Source organism: Propithecus coquereli, unplaced genomic scaffold, assembly GCF_000956105.1.
Source record: "Propithecus coquereli isolate 6110/MARCELLA unplaced genomic scaffold, Pcoq_1.0 Scaffold36, whole genome shotgun sequence".
NCBI lineage: Eukaryota > Metazoa > Chordata > Mammalia > Primates > Indriidae > Propithecus > Propithecus coquereli.
The window spans coordinates 6,819,099-6,836,195 of record NW_012149285.1 but is presented as its reverse complement, the minus strand read 5'-3'; the positions used below and the strand labels follow the sequence as shown (position 1 = coordinate 6,836,195).

Below are 17,097 nucleotides of genomic sequence, written 5' to 3'. Positions count from 1 at the left end.
AATTCTGTAGGACACTTTGGAGCATATAAAGCATTTTCATATATACAACCTCATTTATTCTCAAAAAAACCCCGTGAGGATTCAATATGCTGTTTGCCTTTCCAAACTCTTAAATTTAGGAATAATCATTCTCCCTACACATATACAAGTGTCTACCTTTTACAGATAGAGTAACTGAAGTTCAAAGAGGTTAAGTCACTTGCCTAAGTTCACATAGCTCATAACTGGCAGAGCTGGGAGGCAAACCAAGGAGTTCTGATCCCAATCCAGATTTCTGTCCTTTGCAATGAGCCATTTCCCTGGTTAGAGTGCATTAAAGAGAAATTGTGGAATTCCTTCCCATGAAGATCTTTAAGAATCCTTAATAACACCACAAACAATCCTACACTTGATAAGACTTAGGTACCACTCTTCCAAAGAGATTAAAATTATTTTTCATATAATTTGGAAGAATCTTTGTGCTTAAGAAGTCTTTGTCCTGCCTGCAAAATAATGACCAGTCCTGCCCAATATCCTGGAGGAGTTTAGAGAAAGGCAGTTTTTATGCTATGAGTCATATTTTCAATTTCTGTTAAAATTCTTACATAGCCACACATGCTTTCTCTCAGGCTTTGGGCCTCCAAGGCCTGTGCTAATTTGCATGTCTGGTTTAGATAATGTCTGAGGCCTCTTCCAGACTGAAAAGGAGCCTCTGATTCTATGATATAATAAGTGAGACCACATTCTACCTACGAAGAATTGATGGTTTGTTTTCTCTTAACTGCTGTGCTCTGTCCTATGTGTGGATGCAGGGCCCAGGGACTGAGGCATTCCATGCTCACCTGCCAGGCCGCAGAAGATGGAGCTTCCTTCAGGATAAGCTCACCTGTCCCTCACTTCTCCCACACTGACCCCAGAGACTTACCCTTTCCCATAAACCACTTCAGATTTAGGTCAAAAGGCAAATCGTAGGAAGTGCTGGGATTTTAAGTTTCTTGATTTGAATGGCAATTCTAATTCAATGTGAGTCTGAGACCACAGCTTGAGCAATCACCCAGATTCGAAATACACAAAAATTGGTTGATTCTTTAAATACTGGGTTCATCTCTCCTTTCACTATCCTTCACCCAAACGTCGAAGACATCCTGCCAAACGTTTTAGCTAATTTTGCTATCCTCCAACGTAAAGCGATTCTCACTAAAGAACTAATAAAAAAGAATGGACTTTCCAGAAGGGCTTCGAGATCAATGTAGGGCGATCCAACCACTTTCTAGAAGAAAACTATGGAGCTATATAGACAGAGCTGTTTTCATAATGTTAGATCAAATATTCAATCAGATGGAATATTTGGGGGGAGGCCCTTCCACCCCAGCGCTACCTACCCCCTCCCTGGCTTGCTGTTCTCCATAGCATTCGTCGCCTTCTGGTACACAAGGCGGTTACTGTTTGTTTGGAATGTGAGCGCCACAGAGGAAGACGTTTGTCCAGCCACCATGGTACTGTCAGCACATAGAAGTGTCCAGCACGAGAGCAGACGTTCGGTAAAACTTCGTTGCATGACTGATTGTGGGGCGGGATATAAGTTCTCAATTAAATTCAATGAGTTGGTGTTGGTGCAGGGCAAGAACTAGCTCTCGAGGGAAACAGAGGTGATTAAGACGTAGCCCCTTGCATCCAAAAGATTGTCGCCTGCAGGGGAGGTGAGTACACAGACCCGCACTGAAGGGTGATAAAGGGGGGACAGCTCACCAGTGAGCCTTGACCGCAGAGCCCTGGAAGCAAAGGGTGCGAAGCTGGGCTGTTGAGCAGACACGGGAGGGTCCCCCGGGGCCAAGGAGAGGGAGGGCAGCCTCGCCGCGAACATTTCAACGTAAGAGGGTCAGCTCGGGGCTCTCGGCGGGGCGGAGGGGGCTGAGCAGAGACTGCCCCTCATTTGTCCTCAAGCCTGGTTACCTAAGTGAGCAGTTCTGTTTTCTTTTTCCTACCTGGAATCCTCGTAGCCCTGAGGCAGCTTTGACCGAAGAAGTATGCAATTCAGTTGCGTCTACGTGGCCCTGTGTGGAGGGGAGTTTTGGCGAACACCCAATTAATCTAGTCAGTATGAATTGCCTTTCCACAGAAGAGTGGCCCAAAAATCCCACTTTGAGGTCTTATCAAAATAAACAGGTCCTTTAGACATCTGTGTCATTTAAACGCAGAGCCTACGGGAGGGCACAGCGAAAGGAGGGCCCGGCTCCGCTGTGACAAGGCTGCACCCGGCAGACGCGCCACGTAACTTCCCAAACTTTTCATATTTAAAAGCCGTCCATTTCTCGCGAGCATTTTTCTCACATGTCTTTTTTCCCCTTTGCACATATAATATCTTAAACAGTACCTTCCTTATACTCCACGCAGCAGGGCTGGGTCTGAGGCTGAGGGGCCGTTTGGACTCCAGGACAAGATCCTTGAGGGAAGGAAATCCGGTCCAGGGTGTTTTTTCTGTGAGTTCCAAGTTTGGGGCAATCCCTCCCCGGCTGGTTCCCTCCCGCCGGGGTCTCAGTAGGAGCCAGGCTCCTCTGTTGCTCTTTGGGATGTAAGATGCCATGCAAGCGAGGGCTGAGTGTCCCCCGTAGAATGGGTGGGGACGGGGTGAGGACTCACCCTGAGCTTTGGGGCCGGCTGGGCAGGAACTCGGGCAGCTGGCGGTCTGGGAGGAAGAGGGTGCCGGAAAATACCTGGGCCCCATGTCCCTGCAGACGGCCCAGAGCCACCAGCCCTCTCTGTCTTCTGGGGCAGTTTCTCAAACCAGGGCCCAGGATAATCTACCTTTTCCTTTAAAAGAGAGCCACACTTTATTCCAATTTGGCGACCACTGATCCAGGAGCACAGGAGGGAAGCCGCCCTTCCTTTCCAAGGCCTTCCTTGATGGCTTTGCAACCTCACTGCACCCAGATAAACATGGAGGAGGCGCAGGCAAGATTGAGTTGGCTACATGTATACTGGGTGTATTTTTACCGAGTGCTTATTTGATCCTCATCGCAACCCTGTAAAGCTCTTGTTAATGCTTTTCAGAGAAGCAGAATCAGAGGTCCGAAACGGCAGAGCAGCATGACCGAGGCCACGGGGCAGAGTCAATGGCAGGGCTGGGATTTGAACCCAGGGCTAACTGATTCAAACGCCATGTCCGAACTGCCAGAGTAATCCCCGGGGAGCCACCAGAGAGAAAGGACACCTTCATGAGGGCATCCTAAGCCCTGCGTAAACAACCTCCATTGCTTCGGGGCGCGTGGCCTTTGCGCTGTTTGTGAAATGGGGGTGGCCCGGCCTGCAGGTCCGACAACAGGGACTCAGTCCTTGTGTGGCCACTGGCAGGGCTGCGGGCAGGGGCCGTAGCAGAGACCGTGGCAGACAGGCTGCTGGTGCTGAGCACGGGCTGGGAAGGTTCGTGCCTAGAGGGAAGCTGCCTGAGCCCGGTTGGTGGCCTCGAAGACTGGCCCTGCGGCAAACACAGGGCCTCAGGCCAAGAAGGGTTGTAGAGGGTCTCTCAGTCCGACTGTCTACCAGCAGGTGCGGGCCCCTGCCTGACAGCCCAGCCACAAAGACCACTGCTCTCCTGCACGGGCAGTGCCAAAGTCTTCCTCTTTCCTGGGAAACCGAGGGCTTTGGGTCCCAGGGCACCCTTATTCAGGCATTTCTCTTTCATATCCTCACCCTTTCAGGAAGGGAGGCCAGGACCGGCCTGGCTCCCGCTACCAGAGGGCCTGCTCTGCTGGGAGCGCAGCAGCTTCGCCCACGGCTCCGCTGAACGGTCTGCGCCCGGGAGCCGGCTTCCCACGGTGCACGGGGCCGGTGCCGCAGGCTTCTCAGCAGCAGCCAGACATTCAGTGAGAGGTTTCAGGGAAAATTCATCTTTTCCACCAAGTCCTTGAGAGCAAGGTTTTATGTCATAGGGGATGAAGAGAGAGGCTTTTGTGGGCCGGTGGTGCCGTGTCGCTGGCCTCGGGGCGAGGTCATAGCAAAGTGGAGTGCGGCGTGTTGGCCGGATGCTAACTGCAGGCGGCAGAGCAGAAAGAAAGATCTTTCCTGAGACGTTTGGCCATATTTCCAGAACCAGTTTAAAAGCTTCACACAGAAACTGAGTTAACACTGGTATGTCTATGAGAGGGTCATGTCCAGAAAAAGCTTTCCCCTTCCAACAGGGACTTGCAGAAAAAAACATCTCCGTGCTCATATTTCTCTACCCCAGGAGGCCCTCCTGGAATCTAAGGGGCCGTTTCGTGTCAAGTTCAGCCACGCTGAGCACCGCACAATGGAGATGCTGTTAGGGCAGCATATATGTGGGGCCGGATCGCCCACAATGGCTGGCAAGGCCCGATTCTTCAGAACAGGGTCAGGTCTCTTTGCTTTGGCAAAAGTTGATCTCTGGACTGCCCGAAACCAGACACTCCAGGCGAAGCGCTTTTGGTGACTCCTCTGGAGAGGAACCACAGTAAGATCTGTCCTCTTGGTATCCGTAAGCCAGGGGCGTCAGCCTTCACCAAAGCAAAAAGTGAGCTCGTCAGAACTGGGGTGTGATTTTTCTGCTGACGAAGCCGTCTGCCTCCACAGGGAAGTGCTGGGGCGTCCGCTCGCGCGCTGGTCCCAGAGGCCGTCTTTTTGCACGTCGTGCCTCTGGCTGCCGCCTCAAGCTTGTGTTTCCAGAAATCTGCTCTCGGGAAGGAGAGTCCACGCTCCTCACTCGGGAGGGCCTGGCTCACACTCGGGCTGCTTCTCGAAGCGGGCGCCCCCTGCCAAGAACCTACCCATGCGCTGGCCTGACCGGCAGCCGGGCCCTGACACGGGCCAGTGCGGGCTCCAGGAGGGACCGTGTTTGTGCAGGAATGTGAGCCTCTGCGCTCGCTCCCTGGTCCAGGATTTTCCGATTTGCTTATAGACATGTCTCTGTTTGTGTGTCTGTGCTAGAGCCGACCACACTGCTAAGTTTTCACTTGCGTGATTTTTAGTAGGAATAAAATGAACCCTCATTTCCACAATGGCATTGTTAAAAACACATAAATAGCATGGAGGCCACTTCAGTGAGTGGCGTCCAGTCCCGGACTTCCCTGCGAGAACAAGCTTTTAGCCTACGACGCCCCATGAACGGGTGGACGGTAGTGCCTTACACTCAGAGGGGACACGGGCTGACGTAGTCTGTGCTCGTCACCCAGACTCAAATCTTAAGCCTGGAGACGGAGTTTAGTGGAGAGCAGGGAGGGGAGGAGCCCCGCATTCTCGCCAGCCAGTGATGTATCTAATACTAAACAACAAGAACTGTGTGACTTATGGACAGCGAGAGGGAGGAGACACTGGCCGCGCTCACTCATTCGTTGAACAAACACGGTGCGCTCACTCTGGGCCGGGCACCGCTCTGGGCGCCGGGTCACGTCAGAGAACACGAAGGTCCTGCCCGTGTGGACCCGGCGCTCAGGTGGGGAATGCAGCGAACAGCAAACGTGAATTGATGATCGATTGGGTCAGGTGATAAGTGGAAAATTAAGCAACAGAGGGAGGAGCGGGGGTGGGGGGGCAGGAGGAAGGGAATGTGGGCGGGGAGGCTGCCACCACCTTTCTGGGCCTAAGTGTTTTCCGGCCCCCAGCAATGACGCTCCATCGCGGTATCGATTGCTGACCCCACCTGAGGCCGGCTCTGCACTAGGCACTGGGGGGCGCTCGCCGGGCACCTCGCTCACTGCACGGCCGCCCCCCTTCTCGGACCTCTGAGGCAGAATCCAGACCTTCGTTCTTGGCCTTTGCTTCTGCATCGGCATTATTTGTCTTTGGAGCAGGAATCACTCCAAAAACACTGGTTTTAATCTAAACCTTACGTTGAGTAGATGTCCCCTAGAACCCCAGAGCCCACAGAAGGCATTTGTTAAACTCCGTAGCAAATGGCCCAGGCTGTCCTCTGGGGATTCAGGTGCCAGCGGGGGGATTCCACGCAAAGATCTGGGAATGCGAAGGCCCAGGGCAGGGAGGCCTGTGGTCCTGTGATCTGTCCCCACGTTCTGCTCGGACATGGGCTGAGGTGCCAGCGTACGGCACGGCCCGTTGCCGTTTATGGCTCTTGTAATTCCACGGTGAGAACGTAGTTCAGGCTGATTGCTGGGTGGCCCTTCTGTTTCTGTCACTTGCTGTTTCACCCACGGGAGACGCAGAGGGTTGGTTGGGACGTCCAAGGTCCCTTCAGCCAGCCTTCTGCCACGAGACAGGCCTGTGGGAGAACTTCCCCAAGAAGCTCTGCGTCTCTCCGCGGGCCGGGCACCGCAGAGAAGGTGGGGCTGCCGCGCCACTGCTCTGACCGGGCGCCGGCTTCAGACCAGGACTGGTTCCTTGGAGTCGCAGAAAGATCCAGTGATCACCACCCGCTGTTGGGGAGAGGGAGTTCATGCGTGCCTTCTGGGACTTTGCATGCCTGCCCTGTCCCTGGCACTAGAACAAAAGGAAGAAAATGGTAACTGTGGCTGTGGCCATAATTTGGGCTTTAAAAGGAATGGTTCTTCTGGATGGTCACAAGGTGGCTTTCAGATAGGACTGAAGCCTTCGGTAGACTAATGATTGAAAGTAGAAAAATCTGAGCAGAGATTTTATAGGTGTAGCAAGTCAGAAGTCAAGGCAGAACTTCAGTTGACATATACGGATTTCTGGAACCTAGTGGATTGTTTTCTTTTTACTTGAATTTGTCACTGTCAACTCCACTTTCTTTTCTGTTCCTACTAGAACGATCCATCCCCCACACCACTGCAAGCTCATCCCTCTCCATGCCTGTTCTCCTTAGGTTTAGAGCCCTAAACCTCTTTCCACTGCCTGGAACCCCAAGTCACAAAACTTGCTGAGCTGCCGTCAGCACACCGTGAACACGTCTCTGCTCTCCCTCCGCATCCCTCCAGTCAGTCAGCTCCAGCCCTGCGTGTCCCTCGACATCACCTTGACATCTCGCCCCCTGCCTCTGCCTCGCTCCTGCCTGCCTTGTGCACCCGCTCTCCAGAGAGCGCTCACTCAAGGCACACAGCCCCAGGTGGCCTCTCCAGCCCCCGTCCTACTCCCCTTCCCCTCCCTAACCTCCAGCAGCCCTAACGCCTCCGCCGTGCCTTGGCACGTGAGCGGCATCTCCTCACCATCCCGTCTCCTCATATTACTTCCATGCGAGGACAGGGAACTCCTTTCCTACCATTCCACATCCTCGCTGCGGCCAAGCAGACACGAGAGCGCCCAAGTTGGTGCCAGATAAATCACTGGAGGCCTAACCAGCGGCTTCCTCCCGCGCAAAGAAAACTTCTTGCCGAATCTCACCTTTGCTTTCGCTGATGCCAACATTGCACTCACCTTGCGGAAGATGCCCCTCGGAGCTTTCGACCTCATGCCAAGCTTGCGCACAAGTTGGTTTTTCATTTGTGTGGTTTGTTTTTTAAACAAGAAGAAGAGTCTATTTACAGGAGAAATTGTGAAAGAAAAAAAAAAGTCAAAAATAAAAGCAGACGCCTTAAAGGCATTGAGCTTGGTCTCGCTCTTCCGTCCGGCCCCGCCCTTCTTCCCATCCACACCCCTCGCTTTCTGCTATGCTTTGCATGCCAATTGCTGAAGACTGTAATTTAGAAACTGGACTGACCTTTCCAGGGGCATGAGGAATGTGTGTCCGCACGTGGGTTTTTCCACAAGAAAACTGTCTTTGCTGTTGGTTCTTCGTAGCCAGAAACAATAAGACCAGACAATGGGACGTGTCTGTCCGTCTTCCGAGGTCGTATCCTGGTTTGTCTGAGGGGCTCAGAAGGGGTCGGAGGGAATGGTTTGCGTTTCCCCGGTCAGGCTGCTGTTTGATGAGGTTTGCGCTCCATTTATTCGGATTGCTTTTATGGTTTCTTTGTTGTTCGTGGAAAGACTTTGAAAGTCATAATTCTGCATCCTTAAGCTCTTCTGCTGTTCCTGCTCTATGTCTCAACGGGACTCACACCACCGAAAGGAAATGAGGGAAGTTTCCAGCCAGTTAGTTGAGCAATCTCTGAACACGGTTACGGAGGCATGTGGATCTTTCAGGAAGGAAGGGGGGAGTACAGAAGTTTATGTGCCATGCGGTATTCTCAGGACGGTCTGGAAGCACACCTCGTGTCCCCCAGGCAGGAAGCGTGTGTCCATCAGCTCGTTTCCAGTGACTCCTCCGGCCTCTTCCCTTTCTCTGTGGCCGTCGGGGCCAGCCCTCCTCACTGTCAACGGGGAAGCCTGAGTGCCCCCGAGAGCCCGGAACGTGCCGGCTGCTCTGAGACAGCAGCCACCCCCCGCGTGCTGAAAGCGGGGCTGGAGGGGGCTCCGAGGAGGGGTTTTGCTACACAGCCGTGGACATTTTTTTCTTTCTTACTTTGTGTTAGTTTATATTTGTAGAAAGCTTTATAAGGTGCTGTATATATGTTATCTCATTTAATCATTACCACAACCCCATAAGGTAAATGATTCATGTCCATTTTTATTTCCATATTAAAAAGATTGAGGCCCAGAGGAGTGCTAAGATTCGTCCAAAGTCTCACGACAAGCAGTGGCAGGGACAGGATTTGAACCAATCCTTTGACTTCAAATTCAGGCTCTTCCCATTTCCTCGGCTCCTAAGTAAGACAGGGAGCTTCTCAAAGTCAGTGGTACCGCTCCATCGCACCCCAGCCCCGCCCAGGGAAGAGTGTGCTTCTGGGGCGTAGTGATGCTTCCGAAGTCATTGCTGAATTAAACCTAACCTCTCCTGATCACCGGGAGATGACCCTCACTGACCTTGCTGAAAGTGGCGATGCTAACACTTACTTGTTGTTTCTCACTAGACCCTTCCTACGACTCGGTCAGGAGAGGAGCATGGAGCAACAACATGAATTCCGGCCTCAACAAAAGTAAGTGACTGTCGCCCCAGTCTTTGGGAGGAAATTCGTTCCTGAGGACTGGGGTCGAGGGCAGGGCCCTGAGATGAAAGGGGACAGGAGCAAGCAACTGTTTCCCTGCTTTGTGAGCAGACATCAAAATTAGTTGCCAATTTAGGGCCTGTCTGTGATACCCACCCCTTGAAGGATGGCATGCGATTTTCATGTAGACCTTTGAGTCTCATCTCATCGCACTTGGTTTAGAGTTTTTGAAGGTGAAGGTTTCTTGGGACAAGGTTCTGTATGAATGAAAGGTCGCTGGGTTGGAGTCTGTTCTTTAAGGCAGCACAGTGACCCGCTCTGACCTGCCCCCTCTGACTGTTGAGGCTCAGTCCTGCCAATCCCCGGTCCCCATTCCAGGAGAGACTGGGATGGAGACAGCCTGACGAGCAGATGGTAGGAGACACCAGTTTGCCCACCGAGGGGCTAGGTGATGCTGTGTTGAAGTCTACCCAGTGCCTCCTATTAAGGGAATAAGGGAAGAGAATGACTCACGGACTCATGCTCTCCCGGGCCAGCGTGGTCAGTCTTGCTGCCTCTAGGAAATAAAATATGCACACGAATGAGTGAAGAAGGGAAGTATTTCAAGAAACAGATTGGGATTACAAATTAATGCCCAAGTAATAACCAGGATCACTTTCAATTTTAGTGTTAATTATTTGTTTACTCTGCGCACAGCACTGTGCACTATGGAATTAACACAGATGCATCAGACATGGAACAGCCTCGAAAGCAGGGGAGGGAATTCACGCACGCGAGTAACTCTTCTCATCTGGGTGTGCCAAGGAAGGCTTTGTGGACCTGGCAGCGTTTGGGCTAGCTCTGGAAGGAGAGGCAGGATTTGGGCTCGTGGAGATGGGAGGCCAGACACTTCCAGTAGAGCTGGGGTGAGGGAAGACGTCAAGCTTGGCTTGTCGGGTAGTCAGTGAGGACCCCAGGTTCCTGGAGTCCAGGATGTGTGATGGAAAAAAAGTCTGGAAAGGTAAGAAAGGAGCTGGGAATGATGCCATGAAGACAGACGTTAATTCTTTAGGTGACAAGGAGTCACTAAGGTTTTTGAGTGGAGGAGTGTATGATGGGTCGGGGGAAGAGAGAAGAGTGGTGACAACACCTGTCAGACCACGCAAGAAGCCACGCACACCTACAGTGCAGAAACAGCGACAGGGAAGGAAGGGAGGTGTGGGAGATACTTAACAGCATGGAGGGGAGCTCACAAAACACGGGGACACAGGAAGCAGGTGACCTTTGCTCAAATGTCATCTTCTCATTACGTTACCTCTCTAAATGTCCTATTTAAAACTGAAATCCGCAGCCCCGATACCGTCAGATAAGCTGTACTATTGATTTGCTTTTTAAAAATTTGTCTATCAGTGTCTTCCCCATTAAAATATAAGTTCTACCAGGAACTCCTTGTTCATTGCTGAATCTCCAGCATGAAGAGCAGAACCAGCACCGTGGGCTTTGGATAAATAGTTATAAAATAAAATGAATAAATGACTCAGTGGCAAGTGGGTGAATGAATGATTGAGAAAGCACATTTGTCCTCCTTCTGGAAGGCGTTTGTCAAGGTGTTTCTCTCCCCTCGTGGAGAACGGCCCCACCTACTGTGATTTTTCCTCTTGTCACAGGTCCCCCGCTCGGAGGAGCGCAGACGATAAGTAAGAACACGGAACAACGGCCCCAGCCAGGTACCTGTCCAGGACGTGCCCTGTCGCCTTTGCGTCTCATGCGGCTGCCGATTCCACATGGGCAACTGGGAGAGGATTTAAATAATATATCACATATGTTGTCTCTTTTTTCTCTCAAGGAGAGTCTATATTTGACTCTCTGTAATAGATCTGTGAATGAAGTAACAAATACTGAAATCAGGTAGAAACTTGTTAAATATCAGAGGTGAAAGAAACTTAAAGATTAAATGTTCCAATGCTTTATTTTGCAAAATAAAGAAACTGAGGCTGAGAGAGGTCAAGGGATTTGCTAAAAGCCACACAGCTGGTTTATGAGAGAATTAGAGCTATGACCCAGACTCCCAAATTCCTGTGCAAGCCTTTTATGCTTCACCAAAACTTACTGTCAAAAATATGCCCATCCTGTATTGGGTTGACTTCACAATTAAGGCGGAAGAATTTTTAAAGCTGTGAACTTGGAGAATCAATATTGCAGCAGAACCTAGAGACTTCTAAGTCTGTGACACCTAACACCTTGTATAACATCTTGGTCCTGTGCCTACCTCACCTCTACCTTACTTGTGGCAAAAGAGGGAGTTGCCTACCTAGCTGGACTCAACTCCACCATCTGAGCCAAAGTCCCCCAGTTGGAACTTCCATTCAAGCTTCCTCCTTTGCCCTCTGGAGAAGTCGTCCTCCTGCTCTATACAATGGTCCTTTGTCTGTCTGAAGACAGGTGCAGTGCCCAAGCCCCAGGTCCACTCTGTCTGCTTATGTGACACAGCTGAGACTAAGCTCTGAACAAGCCATCGGCTTCAGGATGGGCCAACATTGTTCTCCATCTTTCTCGAAGGTTTTCTCCAAGAGAAAATCAACCTACACTTTACCAGGAGGGTTAAGAAAAAACTTGCTGACTGTGAAATACAAGTCAGATGTAGAGAGTTTTAAAGGGTCTTCAACAACAAAATTAGGCATCACCTGCCAAAAATATTTTAGTTATCATACTAAAAGTGTGGATGAGAAAGGAAGGACTAAATGGCCTTAAGGATGCTTGAAGCTAATTCATGATTCTAAATAGAAACCAAAAAATCATATTGATTTTTTAAAAATTCCAATTATAATTGTAAAAATAGTGAAATCATACAAAAGATGTGACAATATGGCTAAGTCGAGATTCAGCTTTCTACCATGATTTTAGCTAAGAAAAAAAAAAAAAAGAAGACAAATCTCACCTGAACCAATATTGCCAAGGTTTTTTTATGGCTACATAATCACATAAGTTTTAAGTAAATCAGGATTTTAAGAATAGTCATTTTACAGCTAAAATACAAATTCTGATTAGCGTCGACATGTCTAAGCTTAAAATCACAGAGTTAGGCCAGGCGCGGTGGCTCACGCCTGTAATCCTAGCTCTCTGGGAGGCCGAGGCGGGCGGATTGTTTGAGCTCAGGAGTTCGAAACCATCCTGAGCAAGAGCGAGACCCCGTCTCTACTAAAATTAGAAAGAAATTAATTGGACAACTAAAAATATATAGAAAAAATTAGCCGGGCATGGTGGCGCATGCCTGTAGTCCCAGCTACTCGGGAGGCTGAGGCAGGAGGATCGCTTGAGCCCAGGAGTTTGAGGTTGCTGTGAGCTAGGCTGACGCCAGGGCACTCACTCTAGCCAGGGCAACACAGTGAGACTCTGTCTCAAAAAAAAAAAAAATCACAGTTATACTAGAAGGGGAACTGAGGAAGTCAGTAGCCAAACCCATTCATTTTGCAGATGAGAAAACTGATACCCAGAAATTGTCCAACAAGTTATTTGTTTATAACACAGCTGGGGCTAGAACCCGGCTGCTTGGATTCCCGGCATGTGTTTTTCATGCTATATCAGAGATTTGTACTCTCGTCAGTATTAGGTGGAGCTAAGACCAGAAACCATGAGACCTTCCTTAAGCCCATTGAATAAGCCATCCCGCCACTTACTTGTTGTATGATTAAATATTAGACAGCTCTTTTCCAAATGTTTTCTTATTTTCTTTTGGGTAATGATAGCATAATCTACAAATTTTAGACACCAAATATGAAAAAGTGATGATGTGGCTATTCCATGTTTTTTCTGTAATTATTGAGATGAAACCATAACTGTTAGGGTCTTTGAGTTCTGCAAATTAAAAGCAGTAAAGTTTTCTGAAATCAGTCTTTTCAATGCTATTGCAATAAAAGTATAAACCCTTTGGGTTTGCTTATCGTTGATGCTATTGTTGTATTTTTAATAACACTGAAGCAAATTTCCTTTTTTGTTTCCCTAGATCCATATCAGATCCTGGGCCCAACCAGCAGTCGCCTAGCCAACCCTGGTGAGTTTCCCTGGCCTGCAAGCCTTTCTTTCCAGCATGTAGCTTTGTGAGGCCACAGAGACCCCTGTCCTAAGTCCAGACACCTGACTGGGAGTAACATGTACTTTTTCTTAAAATGTTCAAGATCTGCTTCTGTAGCACGCAGACGAGCGGTCAGGGCTTGTCCTTCGGGGCAGAATCCCTTGGTGAGGATGCCCTAGGATGCAAACACTAGTGCCGCGTGCCTGCACTGAGGCGCAGATCGGTAATAAATGGCACAGGTAGAAGTCCCAGTAGGGAAAGATGGAAAAAAGAAAAGGAAACAACTCCAGTGAGCTCAGTCATCTCCCCATGCAAGGCACAGGCAAATAAATGTTCTAAATGTTTTTATTCTTGATTTTAGAAAGTATGGTAGAGTTTTCTGGCCTTATAAAAGAGGGGAATTCCACTTACAGTAATTTGACAATGCATTTTAAGGATTTATTATTAAAAATAACTCTCGAGTGAGCTCTTCTAAATGAAGACCGCTGGGGTTGTGAGCTGCTAGGCATTTGCCAGAGTGAGGCCCACACGTCCTCCCGTCCAGGGAGGTCCCCCACCTGTTCCTTAGCGCCCGGCCATTCCTGCCCAGAGGAAAAAGAAGCCACCCAGCATCTTCTCTTGCTACTTTTCTCTCTGCCCAAGTTCTCGGCAGAACTCAGAGCTGAGAGCCAAGCTCTAGGGCTCTGCCAAAGAACAAGCCAGGTCCAGCTGCCCTAAAGCTCAGGACGGGCCTTCTCCCCGTGACTCTGACAGCCGTTTCGTGACCCTGACTCTTCCTCATGCTGACGGGATTCATCACTAAGTAGAGATTAGACAGTGATGTGGGCCTTTATAGAAGAGGTTCAAAAATCTTGCCCCAAGGGGTAGGGGTGGGGTGCCTCACCCAAGATCACGCAGCTCATTCTGGGCAAACCCAGCGCCTCATCACCCACATTCCGTTCACCAGGCCTTGGGGCAAATTGTCTTAAGACCTGACCTTGCTTATTACGCCCATCTCAGCGGCAAGCAGAAAAGCAAACCAACAAAGATCAGAAGGGGCTGTCAAGTCCATTGAACGTAAAAGGAAACACAGGGTTTCTCACAAAGAACGAGAAGCCCCTGCAGTTAGGGATCTGGGTTCTGGCTTCTCCAGGCTGAGATACTCTGTTTTCTGCTCTTTGCCTCCCGCCTTCAGGAAGCGGGCAGATCCAGCTGTGGCAATTCCTCCTTGAGCTGCTCTCGGACAGTGCCAACGCCAGCTGTATCACCTGGGAGGGGACCAACGGGGAGTTCAAAATGACGGACCCCGATGAGGTGGCCAGGCGCTGGGGGGAGCGGAAAAGCAAGCCCAACATGAATTACGACAAGCTGAGCCGGGCCCTCCGATATTACTACGATAAAAACATTATGACCAAAGTGCATGGCAAAAGGTATGCCTACAAATTTGACTTCCACGGCATTGCCCAGGCTCTGCAGCCGCATCCGACCGAGCCGTCCATGTACAAGTACCCTTCTGACATCTCCTACATGCCTTCCTACCATGCCCACCAACAGAAGGTGAACTTTGTCCCTCCCCACCCCTCCTCCATGCCTGTCACATCTTCCAGCTTCTTTGGAGCGGCGTCCCAATACTGGACCTCCCCCACTGGTGGAATCTACCCCAACCCCAATGTCCCCCGCCACCCTAACACCCACGTGCCTTCACACCTAGGCAGCTACTACTAGAAGCTTCACCATCGGTGGCCTTCCAGCCGAAGCCCTGTCCCTCGCACTTCCTGGATACTTTGGACTCTAAAGGACATGTGTGGCCTTGAAGAGGAAACAAAACTGGATGTTCTTCCTTGTTGGATAGAACCTTTGTATTTGTTCTTTAAAAACAATTTTTGTAATGTTGGTAACTTTTTGCTTCCTCTACCTGAACCAAGAAATGGGCCAGTACGCCAGTGTGTGTTCTCAGTCGCCTATCATCTTGTGAGTTGAATATTTAGATTACTGGAATGGTTATGTCATGGTTCTGAGCAAGAAGCTATGCATTTTCTTTATGTTTTTATGACCTAAGCAGTTTCTCGTCAACACACGGGTCTCATCATTGTAGGGTTCATGGACTTAACCAGTCATGTTCTGGTTTGAGACTTATTGAAAATAGAAGCTTATAATCTTATTTTAGGAGGACCTAATTCAGTGGATGGCAACTGGAACACTGGTTGTAAGGCCAGTGAAGTTTTCACCCAACTGGAATTTAAAAGAAAGAACGTTTGTGAGTATTTAAGAAGCCATGGGCATTGCAGAACCCCCTCTGTGGGCAGTATGCACTCGGCTGAAATAGTCAAGATATAAACTAAGAAATTTTAATGCAAATACAGACATTCCTGAAAGACAGAGAATTAAGTAACTTTTTTTTTAATGATGACAGTGGGTCCCAGAACTTAGAAGAGTCGCAGGGATTTCTAAACTCAGACAGATTCGCAAACGCTGTGCGTTTGTCAGGCCACCAGACCAGGGTCAACCAATCAGAAGGCAACTTACTGTATAAATTATGCAGAGTTATTTTCCTATATCTCACAGTATTGAAGTAAATAATTAAAAAATTAAAAAGAATAAATAAACGAGTTGACCTCGGTCACAAATGCAATTTTACTATCAGATCAGTCGTTGTTATTTTTTTAAATGTAATTTGTACATCTTTTGTCAATCTGTACATTTGGGCTGTTTGTACGTTTTTATAGCTGGTTTTTAAAAAGCATAATGTGACTATTGCTGAAAAGAAAACAGGGCGTTTAAGTCACTGACTTACGAGAAAGAGAAGCACTGGTACAGTTATTTAACAGGCGTGCATAAGCAAGGAAAGGCAAACCATTTAAATCTTCAATGCTTTGGAAATGTTTGTAAATAAAAGTACTGCAATAATCATAACTCTGAAAAGAAAAGAACCAAACTTTCCCTTGTGGAGATGAGGGATTTTCCTGCTCTATATATGCAATATATTTTTTAGACATTAAAATATATATAATTTTGCAGGTAATCGTTGACTTTTTTAACTATATGAAGTGTTAAGCTGACAACTGTCAATGAAGACTATGTTGTAAAATAATTTGACTAAATAAATTGTGCCTTCTTCTCTTAGAACTGAGGACGTTTCTTATTTACCCCGCGTTAAGTCAAAGGATTTTCCCAGGGGAAGTTTTCTATTTATCTCTTGCACCATCAAGAAGTTTTCAAATGTACATACTGCAGCACAGCGGAAGGTACAAAATCAATGTGGTTTTTCATTGTTGTTGACGATGTTTGCAGTGATTTTTTTAATGTTATTTAAACCTTCCTCCAGCCTAAAAGGGTTTTATAAAATGACAGCCAAGGCCACAATCTCTGTCCAAGGATCACAACAAAACAAACGGTCCATCCAGACTTGGCCACGAGACTTAACCCTGGTGCCTCCCCCAAGCACTTCAGACCTAGGTGGCCGACCTTCTGATACTCCGACAGAGAATGAGAGCCCTGCTGCCTTCGGGTCCCAGGCCAGGATTTTATGGCCCATGCAGACTTTAAGGTCTTTTTTTCTTCCCAAGGAAGAAACTTGCCTCAAATTGCTTCACTGTTAGGTAGCTTGTTTTCATTTCCTCTATTTTACAATGAAAAAGAATGAGACCTGGGAAGTCCTTGATGTTTGTTGCAAGGAATTAGACTCACAGCGCTGCTAACCCTATAACCTTCCCAGGGTAACACTAAGGACCTTTAGACAACATGTCTACCTAAATAAAATGAGATGTGTTCCAGAACATTGGTCTCCAATTTTTTTTGATCTTACACCCTACCATTAAAAAAATGTGTTAAGCACATATTCTCGATATATGCACATTGATTTATAAATCGTATACACAAACTGTTACATCATTATTTATATTATAAAACAAGCAAAAATAGGAAAATTTAAAGGGTGACATAAAACTAAACTGAAACTGAAATTTTAATGTTTTTTTTCTCCTATTTTCTTTATGTTGTATATCCCTTGCCATTAACACTCAAAACAAAACAGTTATTCTTTAGTAAAATAAGTGTGTGTATATATATCCATGTGTGGGTTTTCTAGTGACTTCTAAGAGAGGAGAAAATAAAAGCGTGGTATTAATGGACCAAGCATAGAAGGAGGAATGAGGAAGGCCAGGAGTGTTTAAGAGCAGTCCAGCTGGTTTCCAGCTA

General features: G+C 48.3%; 1 protein-coding gene across 4 annotated transcripts in view; it reads left to right on the top strand.

Annotated features, from left to right (window-relative positions):
• The window catches only part of FLI1 (Fli-1 proto-oncogene, ETS transcription factor), a 117,706-nt gene extending 100,842 nt beyond the window's left edge, over positions 1 to 16,864 (top strand). For 3 of the 4 annotated variants that reach the window (XM_012651673.1, XM_012651671.1, XM_012651672.1), the window contains 4 exons: positions 8,796 to 8,861; positions 10,517 to 10,576; positions 12,853 to 12,900; positions 14,096 to 16,864. In XM_012651673.1, the coding sequence (XP_012507127.1) occupies positions 8,796 to 8,861; positions 10,517 to 10,576; positions 12,853 to 12,900; positions 14,096 to 14,625 (704 nt within the window). In that variant the 3' untranslated portion in view covers positions 14,626 to 16,864. The remainder of the gene's footprint in view (positions 1 to 8,795; positions 8,862 to 10,516; positions 10,577 to 12,852; positions 12,901 to 14,095) is intronic. The other variant, XM_012651670.1, reaches the window with a different exon arrangement.
• Positions 16,865 to 17,097: the final 233 nt, after the last annotated feature.